This window comes from Corvus brachyrhynchos, unplaced genomic scaffold (genome assembly GCF_000691975.1).
Source record: "Corvus brachyrhynchos isolate BGI_N302 unplaced genomic scaffold, ASM69197v1 scaffold52, whole genome shotgun sequence".
Lineage (NCBI taxonomy): Eukaryota > Metazoa > Chordata > Aves > Passeriformes > Corvidae > Corvus > Corvus brachyrhynchos.
Window position 1 is genome coordinate 2,669,247 of NW_008237221.1, and position 19,490 is coordinate 2,688,736.

Sequence of the window (19,490 nt, forward strand, 5' to 3'; positions counted from 1 at the left end):
CCCCGTGTCCTTTTCATGTCTTCTCCTTACCCAACTTTGAAGCTCCTTTCAGTGCTTCAGAGTTCCTCAGCTGTGGAGGCAAAACTAAATTTCACTTTTGGTGACATCCAGGGAAAGAAAGGTGAGGATGTGCATGGGAAGGAGGCTTGGAGGAAGCCAAGGTTTCCCCAGCCTTTTATTACCTTTGGGATTCCCTCACCTCTTCCTCCATCCTGTGCATGCCTCCAGGCTCCCTCCACAGTCCTAAAAAAACCACTTTTCCCCCATTCAGGATCTTTTCAGCATCCCCACACTTGATTTGCAAAATAAATCGGCTTCTCTTCCCTCAAGGAGCAAGTGCTGCTCACAGAGAGGATCCCAGGCTCTGGGAAGGCGAAAAGGTGTCAGGTCACAGTCAGACTCTGCTCTGATAAGGCAAGGGCAGCATTGTCAAATGGAGAACAATGCTGAGCTGAGGAGCTCTGGAAAACAGAGCTCACTGTGGCCCAGGTGAAAGAAGAGCAAACCACAACTTCTGCTGCCCCTGTCCCCAGTGCCAAATCTGCTGCAAGGACAACTGAAGTCAGAACATCTCATCATCCTCTTCTCAGCCTTGAGAGAAAGAGCTGCATTCCTCAGTTGAAGTTGATTCAGATATTATCAACAGCAAAAAATTAAAGTATGAGGTGTTAAAGCCTCACTCAGATTCTCTTTCACCTTCCATAAAAATGGCCACTAATGAATATTTTTAGAGTTACTTCAAGTGCAGCAGTGTAAGATGGGGGAGAGCTGGCTCTGGGCACACAAAGCTCAGACCTGTGCAGAGCACAGACCCAGCCTCGCAGACAGCACGGCTCACGGGCACAGGCAGTAAACAAGTAAAAATAAATCAGTCTGTTCCCCCATAAAATTGCTGCCACTTGAAATGCAGTATCTCACACACTGATACTGTAGATAATTCGGTTTCATCTTGATTATGACCTGTATTAACACCCAAAGCAATAAAATCTTTCACATTCTCATTTTACTGAAGCCAAAGGACAGACCTTCTGCAGTGACATATGGCTCTGCTCCTCTGCAAGTATGTTAGACTGCTTACAAAATCTCCTTGTCTAGCAAAGGATAATGCTTTTTAAAATAAATTACCTGCATTAATTTGTATTTTCCACCAGGAAAACCTCACATATCATCATAATCGTCTATCTATACAGATATATGAGTTTCTCACATTGTTTGCACTTTTTTTCTCCTTTAATGGGGTGATTTTAGACTATGTCATTGATTATATAGCTGTAACATGCAATTTTTTCCAGCACAGGAATCAGCTTGGGGCTCACAGACTGCAGAGCAATTCCTGCATAGTGCAGACAACATAAAGAACAGTCATGGGGACATGAATTTAGGATGAGACTAAGTTTAGCAGAACTTTGAAAATGAGGTATTTCATAGCCGATTACTTGAGTACAATTTTCAACCTCAGGGGATTTGGTATTACATACAGATTTTTTTTTTAAATCCAAAAGCTTTCTCTGTAGTGTGTGTATTGATATACTGTTACATAAATTTTGATTAAAGTTTATTTAAGCTTATTTAAAGATTAATTCACTTTGATTAAACACTCTTTTGATCTTTTCCTGGCTGCACAATTCCTCCCCATACCCCTGCAAGACGACCAGATGCCATGGGGAGAGCAGAGATTATTCCAGATCACTGTTCTAGGAGCAAGAACTAACATTTCCACCTCTGTGAGACAGAGAGAGATACACAAAACCATGGTCCCCAATGTCCTGCAGGAGACCTCCATAAATGGCTCCTTGTAAGCTTTCTTTGTGGCCATGGAAGAGATTTTACTTTAGTGTGATTAGAAAGCATTTCTCTGCTTGAAGAGGCAGGGTTAGATTAAAAAAAAAAAAAAATAGGCAAGAAAAGGTGAGAATAAAACTATTTATCCCTCCACTTGTTTCTCCATCTAAAAACTATACTTCTGAAAACAGCCAATTTCAGATGAAGAAAACTCTGTTTATTCATTGTTTTTAATGAAATATCTTCTACCTGTGCCAATAACTTTTAAACAGCAAACAGGATGTGACCTGCATGACATACAGGAGCAGATTTTGTTTAGCAAATGCTTAATGTCATTGTCATGGTTCCTAAGAAGGCAGCTTGCAGTGGCACTGAAATTTGCAATTACTGCAGCTTAATTAACAAATGCCCATTTCCCATTTACATCTACTATGGAGACATTCCAGTTTAAAAAAGGGAAATATTTATTCCTGTACTACTGCACATGAATGAAATGCATGACAAAACCCTTAGCCCTAGAATTTTGAACTGTCATTTCCTTCGGTCTGTGATGAACTAATGAAGTCATTCTGCCCATTACTGGGGAGAAATCATAAGGTATTATTTGAGCCAGCTGACCTGCATCATTGTGGGAATCGTGTCTTAGCAAAGCAGGTAGGAACCACAACATCAACTTCACAAGCCACTGCAGCCCTGTGAAACCATGTCATGTTTTACCCCAGCCAGCATCTAAGCACCACACAGCTGCTTTTCACTGCCCCCCCCAGCAAGATGGGGGGAAGAGAATCAGAAGGATAAAAGCAAGAATACTCCTGATTTGAGATAAGACATTTTAATAACTAAAATAAAATAATAATAAATTGTAATGAAAAGAAAAAGAACAAAACCAAAGGAATTAAACCCAAGAAAGACAAATTATGCAGATGGAAACAGTCAACCAACCAACTGATGTCCAGCCAGTCCCTGAGCAGCAGCTCCCAGGTTATGACATCGTGGGGTGTGGGACATGCCTCTGGCCAGCTGGGGTCAGCCCTGCCAGACTCCAGAGGTCTCTCAGAGTCTATTGCTCCCCAGACTCCTCGCTGTGGGGTTGTGCAAGGAACAGAAGAGGCCTTCATACTGTGCAAGCCCTGCTCACCAGCAGTGAGAACATCCCTAAATCACCAACACTGATTCCACCACAAATCCAAAACAGCCCCATACCAGCTACTATGAAGAAATTTAACTCTAAACCAACATACTATGGCATCTTCAGAATTCAAGAATCAGTTAATGTGTTGGTCAAGAGATGCCTGGGAATAGAAAAAGGATTCGTTCAGGTAGACCAATTCTTTCCACAGATTTTTGAGACGAAATAGCATTTTTGAAGCTCCAGCTTTCTTGCCTTCTAAAATATGCCATTAACCTCTATGCCAGTCATAACTTATTTTCAATTACCATGCCAACAAAATACACTGAAACAAGTAAATCTTTTTTGGCATCATATGTGAAGGGCAATATTTCATGGAATAACAAAGTAATTTTAATCAATGACCTTATTCCTGGGAGGGGAACAACCAACATTTTGGGGCTACGATAAATCTCTTGAGATATTTGAAATAAAGCCCAGCAAGAATGCCTGAGTTCTAATTGTGAATGCAGTGGATCCAGAGATACGAAATGGGCACTAACTACCTGACTGCCTTTTTAGTGAACATGGATTTATAATTTGTACTGCAACATTAGGCACATCCATCAACCCTTTACCACTGAGAAAAACAGTGCTGAAAGAGGGATCCTTTTCTGCCCAGCTCTCCATTACTTCAGTTATAATAATTTCTGGCTCAGGTGTTTGGTGGGGGAGCTCTTAACTGGAGGAGCACAAAGACAATGGAGAAGAGAAATCTTAGTATTAGACTGAACTTCAAACATTTGTAACAAAAACATTGCATGGAAGTTTGACATCTAAAGTTAGATTTACCATAACAAAATTGAAATTAATTAAAAATAATTTGAGACATGGAACAGGACCAGTATTTCTTAACTGTATATTGATCCATTTTTCTCCAACTATTTTTCACAGAAATTTTTAAGTAAGAAAAAAAAATAAGTGAAAGAGTTTAAAAGTCAAATATTTCAAAAGCAATCATTCATCAAAGACATCAATCAAAATTACAGGTAAAAATTGAGAGGAAACTTTTCTAACAGCTACTGTCAGTGAAAGAACAGTTTGTTCCACTAAATTACTCAGCATAAGCCATCACCAAAATTCCACTAATATGAAGGCAGGCTGTCAGAAAAGTAGGAAGTCTTAATTATTGTAGAAATCTAGTAAATCTACACATCTCTAACTTGGAAGTGAAACAACATCCTAGAAAGAAAGATTAAATCAGAAGACTAACAGGAAAGTTATAATTTGGAAAGGTTTGGGGTTTTTTTAAGTCACAGTAAACAAGAAGCAGTCAAGTTTACTACTTAAAGCTAGAAAACTAATTAAAATTTGAAAACAAAACACTATCACCTTGAAAGCTACTCCTCCTCCAAAGAAAACAAACTGATTTAATTTTGGAAATCCACAAGCCATTTAAACTGTTTCCACTGTGACTGGGTATTGCAGATTGCTTTCTATAAGTGGTCAATAAACTATGAAATTATTAGCAGTCTTGCCATCCAAAAGTCCATTCATCAAATTGTCCCCTAATACCTTTTCTATCTAAACCTCACAGAAACAGCGATACAGCAGCATAATGTGGAGTAAAGAGAGAGGACTACAGGGCAAAGAAAAAAATCTGAACAAAGGTCTCAGTAGTTTTCAACTCCCCTCAATTTATTTTTCCCCACCAGCACATTATAGTTTCTGTTTGGGCAATGCACCTCTTTCTCATCTAGTATAGAGTTTATGATAGAGAAATCATCAATTGCAGCTCAATAACAGATAGAGAGAGACAAAAATAGACGGTTTTGCCATTGAAAAATCACACAGTGTGCAGCTGGTCACAATCATACCTGTATTTTTACTTACAGGAAAAAAACTATGATGATACAATCTAAACTCTGGAAGACTCGAGATAATGCAGTTGAAAGACTAAATACAATCTTAAAAGTGTTAACATTAAACAGAATAAATTAGGTACACATTTTCAACCTTATCATAATATTGCAAATTCATTACTAACACAAATGCTTACTGCATTACATTACAAACAACAGCATTTTCCATTTGACAGATGCTGCTCCTTGCAGAGTTAAGAGTCCAAACATTAAATGTTGTAATCCCTTACTCGCCTCAACATCCACTGCAGTTATCAGCCTTAAATCACACTGATCCTACCACAGGGCACTAGAGGAACATGCTGACATAGCAGCAAAAGCTACCAACTTACTCAACTTATGCAGAGCAGCAGCCAAACCTATTTTAGTAAAGACCAAATTACAATAAATAGTTTGGGACCATAAAATATATTTATTGTTCTGTCTACCTCTAGAGGAACTTTTGTTGCTGTTGCCATGGAGGTTGGAGGGAATGAAAGGAAACTCTTTTTAAATTAAGGGCTTGGAATGGCATATAATGCAGGATGACTTTTCATTAACAGGTCTTACCTGTTAATCAACAGCACTATAATTAGTTCACTTTCAGATTGTTCTTGTTTATTAAATGAGGACATAAAACAATAAAAGCCTCTCACAGTTCTATTACAAAGCATTTGTTCTAAGCACTAGAAGAAAGAGGTTTATCTTTTCTAGTTCACTTTGGATGAACATCAAAATCAATCCAAATCAAGGACTCTGAGTAGCAGGTACACAGCTTAGGAAAAAACTTCTACATTCTTTTTTTTTTTTTTTTTTTTGAAAAGCAAGTGTTTAATCTCTTTAGTACATGTATTCGAAACAACAGTGGTAATTAAAAAGTACTTTTATATATTATGTATTTATGTTTTTCATGTGCATATAAGCTTGCATCTCCTTTAGAACATTATAAAGTAATACCCTCCCCTCCTCCTTGGCTTCTTACTTGACACAATGAATGTCAATAATTACTGTATGTATTTTTCACACCCAAGCTATCTTGAGACAAAACAAATCCCTATTTCATGCAAAGACTGTTACCACTTTTGCTCTGCTGCAGTAGATACACTTTCAGGTGATCCATGTTGTAAGGTTTTCTACTCATTTCTCCTATTATTCTCTGAGAAGCTACTTAGCCAGGACCACAACATCCTCCCCCTGAAAACCATAAATCTTTTTTTCCCTATTATGTTTACTGTCTAAAGGTAGATTGAGAGTCAAATGACTATTAGTGCTTGTCAAACACTATGAAGTCAGAAACAAAATGGTGTTCACTAAATGATTATTGTAATGCAATAGCAGTCAGGGGATGCAGTTTGGGCAGCAAACAGGCAGAAGGATTTTAAAAGAACATTTGAAGAAAAAAGACAGAAAAACAGGGAAAAAATACATGGCATCTTCTGCACAGAAAACTTGTAGCTGTAAAGAATCATCCAAAAGAATGTTATTCAGAATATGTTTAAGAAATCTACATCTTTGCCTCCTACACACTCAAGAAAATGCAGAGAGTGAATAGTCAAGTCATTCATTAAAGTCCTTGCAAAATTGGTACATTTTGAAAATATATTTGATTCATGACCTCATATCTTAAGCTTATGTACTATTAAGACAGGATTACTGAAGTTTCCAAAAAGAAAGACACAAGCAGCATCAATATTTTAAAAAGCACAGTTTTCCCAGGCAGGGTTTAAAGTTTTCTAGTCTGTCTTCTTTTAGACATTCCCATCAATGCCTCAGTTAATTATCAAAGCATCTCAGTAATAAATCTGATTGACCAACTAACTACTGCTACACTGAGACAATAGTCACTGATATTCAGGGGGACAAAGGCAAACACCAGTTTCCTTTCTGACAGAGAATAGATGAAGCCCAAAATAAGCAAGTAGTTGTTAAGCACTTCATTTTTGGAATTACACATTTTTAAACAATCTAAATGCTAAGCAGGAAAGATACCCTTTAAGCCCAGGAAAAAAGGACATCTCTCATTCAAATCTGGAGCCGCTCAATAATCACAATACAGCTGTGTAGCTGTCACTGCCAACTCACCAATTTCACATCTCCTCTCTTCTGACAATTTTTGTTACTACTTTTTGTTCATAATTTTTTTTATGCTTTTTTTTTTTTTAATTGGTGTTTTGGTTTGTTTTTTCTTAGTAAAGGTGAACAGTTAAAGAAAAAAACTGCCTATTATTCTATTTTTTCAAAAGCTATAACTCAAAAATCTTAATCATGAAGTAAACCATGCTCATGAATGTCCCTTGACACAAGAAGAGGACAAACTATGATGGATTTAGAGCAGAGGCTCACTGCTGCAGTGTCACTCCAAACCAGGATTCATTTGCTTTCCACCTCATTGCCAGAACATTATCCCTTGGTGTTCTCTTCTTCTCTCCAGACCACACTGTCCTTTTCAGGCTCTCATGTTTCATCATTCATCAGGCTCAAACCCTACTGAGAATCCCTAATGCCTTTATCAAACAGGCTGTACTTTTCCATGGCCTCTCAAATGTTAAAATTCTGGGGTTTTTCTTAAATGTAATACAATAGTGAAATAGGGAACATCTCTGAACATGCCCAATAAAAGTGCTGCTTACCCAAAGACAGTAAACAAAGAAGTCCACCACACACTGATAACATACATGATAAAAACAGTATCTCTAATACACAAATATATTTTCATGAAACATTTAGCACGTTAGCATAACATACATGTTCAGTGACCCTAAACTGTATATATAAAGCCTATTACATGTTCCTAAAAAACAGCAGAAAAGTAAGATTTGGTTTGATTTTTTTAATAAATACATCTCGTAAGGCTGAAGATTTCATATCATCTCAAATATTTCAGGGAGAAATACTGAATCTAAAGAAAAGAAAAGGCAACTCCAAAAATTTCAGAATTTTAATCCTACTTAATATCAGATCATTACATTGTATTTTAGAGACTCATCCACCTTATCACCACAAATGCATAATTTGAATAGAGCGAGATACCAAATAACTATGGTTATTCTCTGGTGATGTCATACCTTCCCACACACAGCCCCCACATTCCCCCAGTCTGCTGGTGGAGAGGTGAAATCTTGTAATCAAACTTCTTGAATTGAACACCAAAATGCCCCCAAAATCACTCAAAACCACACTGGTCAAACAATTTTCTTACAATGGTTCTGTGAAAGCCAATGCTTTCATATTTGGAGCAAGAAAATACACTACCACAAGTTACAACATTAAGATAGAACTAAAGCTTCCTTGTGACAACACAGCAGAGTTCTTGCCTGAGCTCTGAGCAAAAGGAGGTCTGTCCACATGAAATAACACTGTGCAGCACTCAGCAGCTCCAAGACTTATTTACTAGCACAGGACATGGGAATATAAAGGATTATCTATGGCTGATGGGAGATTTATGGCTGCCTCTCATACGTGGTGCTGAACAGCACACTGCCGGTGAAGTCTGAGTGATGCTTTTCTGCCCTGCAGGAGCTGCACCTTGAGATTCTCCACAAAAAGAACCTCCCACAAAAAAGTTTTTATTGGCAGCTGGGACAGTGGATAACCACAGTTGCATTATCATGCTAAACATCTTTTCCTAAGAGGAGTGTAACTTCACTGTAACTTTGATCACTATTCCATTTCTAATGCCAGTTGTGCTGGGTGTTTCTATCCCACCATCACACAGGCAGCTATTTTAAAGCCACATTGAGACAAAGACAAGACACAAATACATAGTTTGGAAGATAGATGGGCCTTTTTTCAATGAGGAAAAAAAACCCCACCACACTGTTTCAAAGTAAAGGAGATGAAGTCATCACTGCACTGACATTTTAACCTTCTGTTAAGACTTTAAAATGTTAATATTTCACCTCCAATATCTCAAATAGCTCAGGGGAAGTGAGAGCTAACAAAGAAGGACAGAGACTGATGGGAAATTGGAGTCTTCCTCCCAAACAAACTTCATTTATGTACTTGCTCCTATTACATAACTGCCATATAGCCTAATGAAGAACAAGTGTGGGAAGCAAAAAAAATGAGCCTATTTCAATCTTGGTGTTTATTTCCACAGACTTGTTTCAAACAGTGTGTGTGTGTATTTCCTTAAGAAATGTAAAATATTCCTAATAAGACACCATCCTCATAACCACAGATTCTCAGGAATATTTAGGTGTTAACTCACCCTTGATTTCAGTTGAATGAAGTGTGTAAATACTTCTAAAGACGTGGATTTTCAGAATACCATTATACAATGGCAGATTTTAAGCTTTACTCATTGAATACCACACAAGATTGTGACTTCTTCTGACATTACTTATTCAAAGCATATTTTAAAAAATTAAGTGTCCGACAGAAAAGTCCCATTATTTCTTTGAAGTGGTATGGAAGAATCACTGGAAGTAAATCCCAATATTTAAATAATTGGTCAGGTTTTTAATGCAAACATCCATGCACTCCCATTTACTTCAGAATTCAGATAGAAATTACATCAGGTGGTATTAGAACTTCAGTTATTTCTGAAGAATCCCCACATCTTTGAAAAGCACAGAAATTCTCTACGAACAATAAAGCAAGTGCATGCAGAGGTACCACTTAATGTTACTCCTCAGAAGTCTGAATTTAGTTATAACAAGCACTGATGCTTACTGAAAGGGCTCGGAAAGCTTAGGCCCAGATTTATAGTGTCATTTGACAAAAATTCAATAGCTTTTGGAGAGCAGTGCCTTGCAAATGCAGATGTTGCTGCAGACATCTGTTAGCTAAACAATGCCAAGGTGCATCTCCCTCTGCAACCCCATCCTACAAGGCAATGGTCTGGAAAACCTCAAAGCATAACACATTAAGTTCAAGAAACTATTTCAGGGATCCTGACTTCTCTCCCTTATCATCTGTAGCACATGTTTACCGTTTATGGCTCATCACCAGCACATGCAATCACTTACATTCCAAATGTTCAAGGAGCTCTGTAGCTGAAAAAGAAAATGTGTTAATATTCTGAACTACCTGCAGAGATCCAAACTTGGAAAGGTTCATGACTTTGTACTGCAATGCCTGGGTACCTCTGACACATTGTGCTAACCTAAGTCCCTCCTAACAAGTGCAGCTTGCATACATAAAGCAATATTGATTCAGCTGTGCAGGGCTGTTTGCCCAGCTTTTTAGAAGCACAGCTTCCTCAAACACTGCTGCAGACATCAGACCGTGTCTTCTGAGGAGAAGGTTGGTGTTTGTCAGTGAGGCTTGACTTAACAATGCACTCTGCGCCAACTCTGCATTTAATTAAACTTTTCTTGGTTGGCCTCACAGAGTTGTTTTCTACTATCTGATCTCGTCTGCATGAACCCCATTATGATTTCATGCAGGAAGGAGGCTTGCAGCCACAACCTCTTTCATAAATAAAACTGCCCTGATTTATAAAGGATCTGTTGATAGGAGCAAAGATATCATGGTATCCCTGCTCACATAAAACACAGCACAAAGCTGCTTTCTGAAGCAAAATACCTGGAGATTAAAGCTAAAGGAAAGAATGCCACCCTTCTAAATGAGGAGTTCAAGCAGTTTAATAGAGGGACTAAAGAGGGCAATAAGGGATGGTTATTTTGAAATGAACACTTTTATCTGTACCACACAGTGTCTTTCCCAGTGGCACTGCTAGAATTCAGTAGCATGATTTCATGAGAAAGAATAAGAACTTGTCTTTGTTTTGCTGCTTTCAGGAGCCAGTTTGTTTAAACCTTCCAACAAGGAAGATATACGAGCTGATGTTTTACATGAACTGCTTTATCTATCACTTAAAATGCAAAACAAAACATGACATATTCCCACTTATCCAGCTGTACTAAATTTAGTATATAAATACAAGGACTGTTCAAGGGTAAGCAAAGGATTTCTGTCTCAGAGATCCTTTAAAAATTCCCTCTTGATGCTTTTTTCTTTCCTTTTCATACAAACACATTCTAGGCAGAACTGTTATGGAAAAAATACAGACATGGGCAAATTCTTTTGCTTTAACTTCTAACCCAGACAGCAAAATGTACATGAACGTGTGGAAGCCATATCCCTCTTTACCCCCTGCTATGTCACTACACATATCCTCACTGCAAATACTATTCCTCATATTATTATTTTCCTTCTATATATCTTGTTTAATTAAGATGTTATTTGCTTCCTGTTGCATCTGTAACAGCTTCTGAGCATTTATTGGGGGACAAGCATTTCCAAGCTTATAGTATGCCAGGTAACTTCCTACTAGAGTCTGCAGCTCACAGACTCTAGTTACTCACCTTTCCTATCAAGTCTTTTTAGCTGCAGGCTTTCAAGCTTCAAGCATTTTAGATAGGTAAAAATGTCAGCTCCTCCAACTCTAAGAAAGAGGTAATGATGTACCAGAAGATAAATAAATGACATCTAAGTCAGTTTACCTCTCAAAGTCCTGGCTTTGCAGAGGAAGAGTCCAGGAAAACTAATTCAGTCTTTTTGCCTGGCTTAATCTTATGCCATTAAAATAAACATGAAACAATATGTTCCTTTTTAACCACTTGATGAGTCAGTGCAGCTCAGAAAACTGATAAAAGGTTTGTGGAAATAAATTAATATTGCATGAATGCTGCTGGAGCTATTAAACAAACATAAGTGCGAACCCATCACTGAAGCCAAAAGAGACCTTTATACGATGAGGGAAAGTGGCAGAAAAGTCAACAATCATTATTACAGCAGGTCCTTTGCCCTGCAAAAATGGCATGTGACCTAAACAGATGTAAGCAGGGCTTATCTTAGTTATGGTGCTTATATGAGATCTTAGAACTCTATTACATTGCTTTTAACAATAAAGAAAACATTCTTTCAACACCAATTTTTTCCTCAAGCAAAGGAACATTTATCAAAATCTTTCAGTCAAAATCTCTCTTCAGAAGAAATGAGAAGGAAAGAAGAGTAGGGGGGTTTTTTTAAGCTAAGAAATAGCTCCGTTGTTGGTGTTTTGGTTATGCTTTTACAAGTCTGATGCATGAAATGCACTTGAAGTCCACAGTTGATGACATAATGTGAGATAGCAAATACTGTGATTTATGTCTTCAGTAGGCAAAATCTAGTTTTATTTCTGAAGATGTGGTCAGTTCAGTTGCCTCCACTGGAGGCAGAGAAAAAGATCAAAATTATCAGCCTTCCTGCAGGAGTCAAAAGCAGCTCTGCAGATCACAGGTGCATCAAAGATGCTACAGAAAAGTAGCTGCTGTTTCTTACCCACTTTCACACTGTCCTTCAGAAATACCTACTCGTGTGACAAGAAAGGAGGCAAAGCTTTTCATTGACCTTGAAATACACAAAGTAAGCTCTGCTTCTGAGCACAGTGACCTCCACAAACTTCAGTTCCTGAGCTCTCAACCCAGCAAAGTGCTCACATTTTAATATATCAGGATATATTAAATATTTCAGCAGCAGTTTGGGCAGGAAAAATGTAAAGGATTGCTCAGATGCAAGAGGCCCACTTCCTTTCTGGTACATATAAAAAAAGTAAATTCTGATAGATTTTTAGTACTTCAATGTATGATCTTCCAAAGATCCTGTTTATTTTCTCAAGAATGGTGTATCTTCACTTGTATCAAGGACAGCATTCAAAGTACACTCTAAACAACATTTGCCCAGCTGGGGCAAAAAAAGAGAATTAAATACTTTGCAGTTGCCTTAAACATGTTGACAGAATCTCTGCAAGTATTTTTTTTTTAAACAAGATCAGCCATTAGGAAATATTATTGAGCAACTGGCTTATTCTTTACTGACATTTCTTTAAGTGAGTATTGCCAAAATATGAGTAGATCTACAGAAAAGGTCCATGCAAATTCAAAAATAAAACTTCTATAATTTAATTTTGCATGCTAATGAGTGTCACATGGAGATTTTAGAAACTGCATCTTCATTTAAGAAAATAGGTAGAGCAAGAAGTTAGGAAGTTACATTTATAGGAAGAGCAAAGTCTTCACAAGAGAGAGACCTTAAGTTACAGACATTACTATCATCTGTTGCATAAATTCCCCATTATGCATTGTCTGCCACATGTAACAGTGGCCTATGATTAAACCTGATTAAATCTGCTTGTACTGGGGAAGACTCCAGCCGAGGCACTGAAAAATACTGACAGTTAGCAAAATGCACCACTGTAGAAATCTGTCACTACCCTTGCTGGTGTCAATCATGGGAATTGTCAACACAGTATTCTTACAAATTCACATTTGTCTGATGTTAAACAGTACTGGAAATTTAATCTCATTTACTCGTAAATGTTCATTAGATAAAGTTTATTAATATCTTAATTTATTAGTAGACCCATATTACTGTTTCTCTGTTTGATGGAAAACAAAACTCCTTCTTTATGATACAAATTCACAAACAAAAATTTCATATACAATACTTAATTTAAAAAATTAAACCCCGTAATTACAGATCTACATATTTCCATATATTCCCATGTCAAAAGACACTATTAAAATGACTCCCTTCCTCCTTTCATCACGTATACATGTATTTTACAACAGTTATTGTTTCAAAGATCTCTCTCTAAACATCCTTTGTCCTTCATCAGGAATTAAATGATTTCATATAGCACATTAACAATCTTCAACTATTATTAGAAAACGTCTTTCCTACTTTTCCATTAGCCCCATTCATACGTTGTGTTGGCTTTTTTGACTTACTGAAAATAAATTGTGAAGGACAGCAGAAGAAAGCTATTTCTGCATAATTCAAGTAAAATCACAGAAAAAGGAAGCAGTATAATGAACAACTGCAGTGTTCCTTTGAGACCTTCTTTCTTATTATAATATATAACAATCTTCTGAAGAAGAGGAAACTGATAATTACTCAACATCATCCTCTAAAAAGAACAACAATCTGAAGGTAACAAAACAGTTATTTTCACACATATTAAGACAAACTAAATGTTAGCATATTTCAGTGTGTTTAATTAAATTACAATCTATTTCATATAAAAGATGTTTCTGCTCAGGGTTGAAAGAATATTTATTTATTTATATATCTATTAAATTTCCCCTAACTGCTGACCAGAATAGTCATACCTGGTACTTTTCCTTTTCTCCTTCTTTTCACTCACATATCTATTTTGTTTATTGAATCAAGCATATAGCAATTACAGAGTGGAGGACAGACCAATCATCAAAGAAAACATTGAAGACTCACCATTTACACAGACTTCAAAAGACTTGCAAAGGTCATCCTCAAACAGGCAGCCTAAAAACCCAAAAGAAAGGTAAAAATTAATACATATTTCAAACTGTGGATAATTAGTGCATATTGAAGACCTGTTAAATGCTCAGCAAGAGTCAGAGATTTGGTTGGCCTTGGGAGTTCAAACTGGGCAGTAGAGAAAGTCCAGAACAGGTCCTATTAGACAGCACATCTTACTGACTGGCTATGTCCAGAATAACCTTTGATGTTTTTCCTTCCCTCATTCCTCTACTGAGGGTTCAGTTTTTTCCATGCATGTCTCTCTCATTTAGTAATTTGAGGGACTTCATGTTCTCTTAATTTTGAGTACATTATTATACCACAGCACAGTAATGCTGCAATACCCTACAAGAATATACATCAAGAAACCAACAGCATCCTAACAATATTAGTACTGCAATGAGAAGCCTATAAATCAGCCTATAAATTGCACAAATTAAGTTTGGATTTAGTAAATGCAACCACTGACCATGCCTAAGACTTCAGGAGCACTAACTCCTTGGAGAAAGGCTTATAAATTAAGCCATCCCTACCAACACCCTGATACCTCACAAAGAGCTGACAAATCAGTATAGGTCTATGAAAAATATCCTTGGATTTTTTCCATTTAAAATAGGAAATTTGTTCCCAAACTTGCTGCTTGATGAGCCCCTGCTACACCAGCTCCATACTTCACCCTAGAAACTTCATCCAGGTTGGCAATCCCAGCTCTTTCACTTGTACACATCTTCATGGATACTGTTCCCCTGTCACCAAACTGTTCTGTCCCCTTGGTGTCACCCAACCAGACACTGAGACAACAGCAATTACTCCCTTTGTCCTCAAACGAAATGAGCCCACACTGATACTTGCCAAGGCAGCACGGAAATGGGCAAGATGTGCCTCTGCTCTGGTCATTCCACACTGGGGCACAGAGACAGGGATCAAGTTCAAAAGCACTATGAAATATCCTGCTACTGTTAAGGGCACTCACTTTGTTAACCCAAACAGTTGTTTCTTTATTTTCTGACAAAGATAAAGAGCTAGGACTGGAGAAAATCTGAAGAATGAAGCTGTATTTTGGACACAAAAACTGCCCTTTAGAACACATTTTCACAATTAAGCCTTTTAATTTTCCTGGGAAATACCCTGTTTATAAATGGATATATGGAGTTATTAAACACTCTTAAACTCTTCCACACCTTGCATCAAGAAACCAGCCAGGAACTACACCAGATCCAAACACATCAGCAAATCCTCTCTCCCCAGCCATGCCTATCTCCATGAAAGCACAGAGTACAGCACCTCTATTTACCAGAGAGTCCAGTGGATTATGTAAGCTGTCCTTATAAAAAGAACTGAAAGGCTCAAAACCCTCTGACCATGAATTACCTGGCTCCTAACCCTACTAAAAGAAAAGTTTTGGTGGGCTAGAGTGACTTGGGAATTTCTGCAAAGCTTTTCATCAGGTAACTGTATTAGCACATCATTCAGCCTGAATATGCTGTGTCTCAGCAGGATTTAGCTAGGTAAGCCCAGCTATGTGAATTCAAGACATGTTGGAGAACCAAGAGTCTTTTACATCCATCCCACATCTGCCTGCAAAGACCACATACACAAAACCTTAAGCAGATTTACAATATTCACACACCTTAAGCAGATTTACAATATGCACACCAATAAAACAGTTCTCTCATCCTTTTATCCATACCCCAGTAAACTGTGGATATGCATTTGGTACCTTTTGAAAGGGAAGTTTCAGAACAGGAAAGCTTCTTTATGCAGAGTATGGCAGAATGGCATGTGCCTACACAGTACACAAACTGTGGTTTGTAACATATTCTTGAGATGTGGATGATTTTGCTCCAGACAAGTCTGCTGTAACAACCACTTGACCTGAAAAAGTGTCTGGAAACTCACTGAAGATAACTGATTGCAGCCCTAGTACTGACCCAGCCAAGCAGGTGGATGCCTGAACTGTACACTGACTCATAAAAAACATCAGACAAGAATGACAGGCACTGACCAAAACACATCCGCACAGAGTTCCCAGCACAAGAAGAATCTAACTAAAAGAATAACAATGATCACTTTAGAAAGGAATTCTAGCAGGAAAAAAAAATAAAAATAATAAAGACTTTAAGCACCAATATAAACTAGACATGGAAAGGTATACTTCGGTGTTCCTGTTTCCAGAAATCTGAAGTTATCTCTTCTAAAAAAGTGGTTTATGTCTAGGAAAAATCTTTCTTCCTTGTTTTCCTGCAAGATTACAAAATAATTAAAACCAGAATCCTGAAAATCTGTGTCCAAAGTGCTGCAGAAGTTGTCCTGTGATGGAGGGAGGACAGGCAGTGTCGTAGTTATTTCCCATCCTGCAGTGCTGTAGATCCAAAAAGTGTCAGATAAGAAGTTTCAGCCAGGAATATTTCCAATGGAATGGCACATTAAAACAGTGACTGGTTCACTTAGACTCCACTGATTTTGAAGCACCTGGGAGCTGGGATTACAGCCACCTGCTGTCTGTAGCCACCTGCCAGAGGCAGGGCATCCTATAATAATATACTGAGACTCTCAGAAGCAGAAAAATACAGATACAAGATGAACAAAATGAGCCTGCTTAAGTACAAAGAAACCAACAGCCAAGCTATCTCTATACAGAACTCTGATTTTGCTTTATTGACCAATATATTTTCCTTGAAAAGCACAAAAGAAAACTGGCATTATCATGTTTTAGTTTCTTTTAATAACTCTTGTTTATTTGATGCTCACTGCAGCAAGGAATCTGATGTGACTAGACTTGTAAACCTATGTCTTAGAGAGCAAATTAATAAAGTCAATGCATAGTAAACTATATCCATGTATGATTGCTCTAAAATAGACAAGGACCTCCAAACTGCCTTGAAAAATATTTTGTTTCAAGTTATTTATTTCTGGAGTTGATTTTTATGCACATTTCACTGAACCAGTCAATATGCTAATTTAGCTACTAATTTATCTCCTGCTATTTGCTGGAACATTAGGAAGCATCATATTTCATTTTAAATATCATCTACCTACGATTGGTAATGGTAATAAGTCAACACTGAAGAGTGAAGTGGTATCATCTCCAAAATATATTTAATTCAGTTCATGCCTTATGGGAACAAAATTACATTGCATTTTCCATCAAAAAAAAGAAATCTCCCTATCACAAATAATCTCCCAGTACACATAAGCTGTTGGTATAATACTTTCAAACACCAAACCCAAAGTCCCACTCTCACTTCACACAGAAGCCCTGAAATAACAAATTCTCCATGGAATTGTCCAACATACGTTGCTTAGCTAAATGTAGAATTTAAAGTGGTAACTTGCATTGAAATTCAACTCTTTATTAACACTTGCCCGGTCCCCACCTCTCAGTAGTGACAAATCAGGTGAATATACTGTATATAATGTATACTACAGTGCATTTACATGGTGTATTATTAAATAGCCACAAAAAGAGATTCCATAGGGCCTTGGAAATTCTCCTGCCTCCCTTTCCTCCCCCTCTGTATCTCCAGGGCTGTTTCTCAGATAGGCATCACAACATAATCACAAACTATTGCTGAAAGTACAGGACTTAAAAGTTTAAATTTTTTTCAAGTTATTCTTCTCATGAGACACTAATAAAACTATTTCTTTCTCTCCATCATACAGCAGCTCTGCTTTCCTAAAGGAAAAAATAGGAAAGTTTAAATTGCACTGGAATGTATTGTTTGTTTTGACTTGTAAGAGGAGATCTGAAGGTTAGGACAGTCAAGGCAGCAGATGAAATCACTTGAACTTCATCTAGAAAAAACTGTAAAAATTCACTTATCAGGAAAACATTTTTTAAAAAGTGACATTGACTGATGATTCAAATAGTTTATATTATGTTTACTTCTCTGTCCTTTCCCCCTGTTAACCAACTCATGATGATCTTAAACTAAACATCTCTTCCAAGAATGCCATAAATCCTGTAAGCATTTTTCTAAATTAAAATTTAAAAGTAGGTCATAGACCCTGTTTATCAAAAATTGTCTTATAATCATCAAAACAAAAAGCCAAACAATAGGCAAGAACAGCTACATTTCTTCTGAAACTGGAAAAGTAAAAATATTCTAAATCCTTTGTGTTCTTCAGGGTTCCCTACCTTTTACTCTCTTACTACAACTTCCATGTAAGCACTCAACATCTCCTCACATTTGCAGACCTTAACAACCCCTCCCCATGACAAAATTTTAGCCACTACATGCTCCCTTAACCAAAATCTTTAACATTTTAATAGTTCAGAATGAACATTCACCCCACATTTACCTGTTTCTTTCACATTTGGCTGGGAGGTAAAGCCAGGAGACCTTGAAGGGTGAGTACAGCTCATCACTGCTGTGAGGGTAAGAAACAAGGAAACACCTGGGAAGGTCAGTCCCTCCTTGAGTCTTTAGCCCCAGCTTTGGATGACTCTAAATAGTGAGTCACATGTTTAGTTTCCCATAGTAGGGTTAATAAATAGGGTGCAATAATTACATTTTAGAAGCGCTCAACTCACACAACTGGGATAGCTTTCACTGAAAAAACCAAGATGGTGCCCAACAATAATGAATGATAATCTGGACACACTGGTAGCAAGAATCAAACAAAGTTTCCTGCAGAAAACTGATGGGAGAAATCATCTGTTTGAGAGAGAGATATGCTTCTCACTAATAGAGGTGAGAGATAAATTTGCTCAGTCTGCTAAAGCTGTGATCTATCCAACACATCCTCATCTGCCTGCCATACATGTGTGCTTAGCAAGTCTAGAATTACACAAAATTGCAAGAATGTCTGGGGAAAATGTACTTCAGGCTGATCACAGGCTTTAAGCAGAGTTCATCTCAGTTTCCCAAACCCTCGTGTTATATAGGTGAGTACGTGCACATGCAATGTAAGTATACATTCATTACTCAAAACTCATTAATTGCCTGGGAAAAACCAACTGCTTTCCTTAGTTTAGTTTAATTTTAGCATTCACTTTGATAAAAAACCTGGGTATTCCCTGGCTCTATCTTTTAAATTTTCATTCTTATCCCCTTTCTCCCTTGCTCTTTTTTCTGTTCCAAACTCCTCCATTCTCTTACTGAGAAGTGTTTTCTTTTAACTCCTACTCTCCAAGAAAACATTGTCCCACCACCAGAATGCAGCTGCCCCTTCCTGACCCTCCCAAACGTGCATGCCATTCCCTGGCACTGCCCCTCCTACACAGTGCTCTCTCCTTTCACTCCTGCAGGTGAACAGCTCTGTCACCTTATCAGTATTGCTTGATGGCAATTTCTGGCAGTCCAGTCCACCCATTTCCAGAGGCGCCCTCCACTTCCCTTCTTCTAGCACAACCAGGATATCCAGAATGTTCTACCCTGAAAAAGGTATTTTATGAAGCCCTCAGAACATGTGGTGGTTTATCAACAACT

At 37.6% G+C, this 19,490-nt stretch overlaps 1 protein-coding gene across 2 annotated transcripts in view; it reads right to left on the bottom strand.

Annotated features, from left to right (window-relative positions):
* PTPRN2 (protein tyrosine phosphatase, receptor type N2) overlaps window positions 1-14,028 on the bottom strand; it is a 583,516-nt gene extending 569,488 nt beyond the window's left edge. For both annotated transcript variants that reach the window (XM_017728914.1, XM_017728913.1), the window contains exon 1: window positions 14,011-14,028. In XM_017728914.1, the coding sequence (XP_017584403.1) occupies window positions 14,011-14,013 (3 nt within the window). In that variant the 5' untranslated portion in view covers window positions 14,014-14,028. The remainder of the gene's footprint in view (window positions 1-14,010) is intronic.
* Window positions 14,029-19,490: the final 5,462 nt, after the last annotated feature.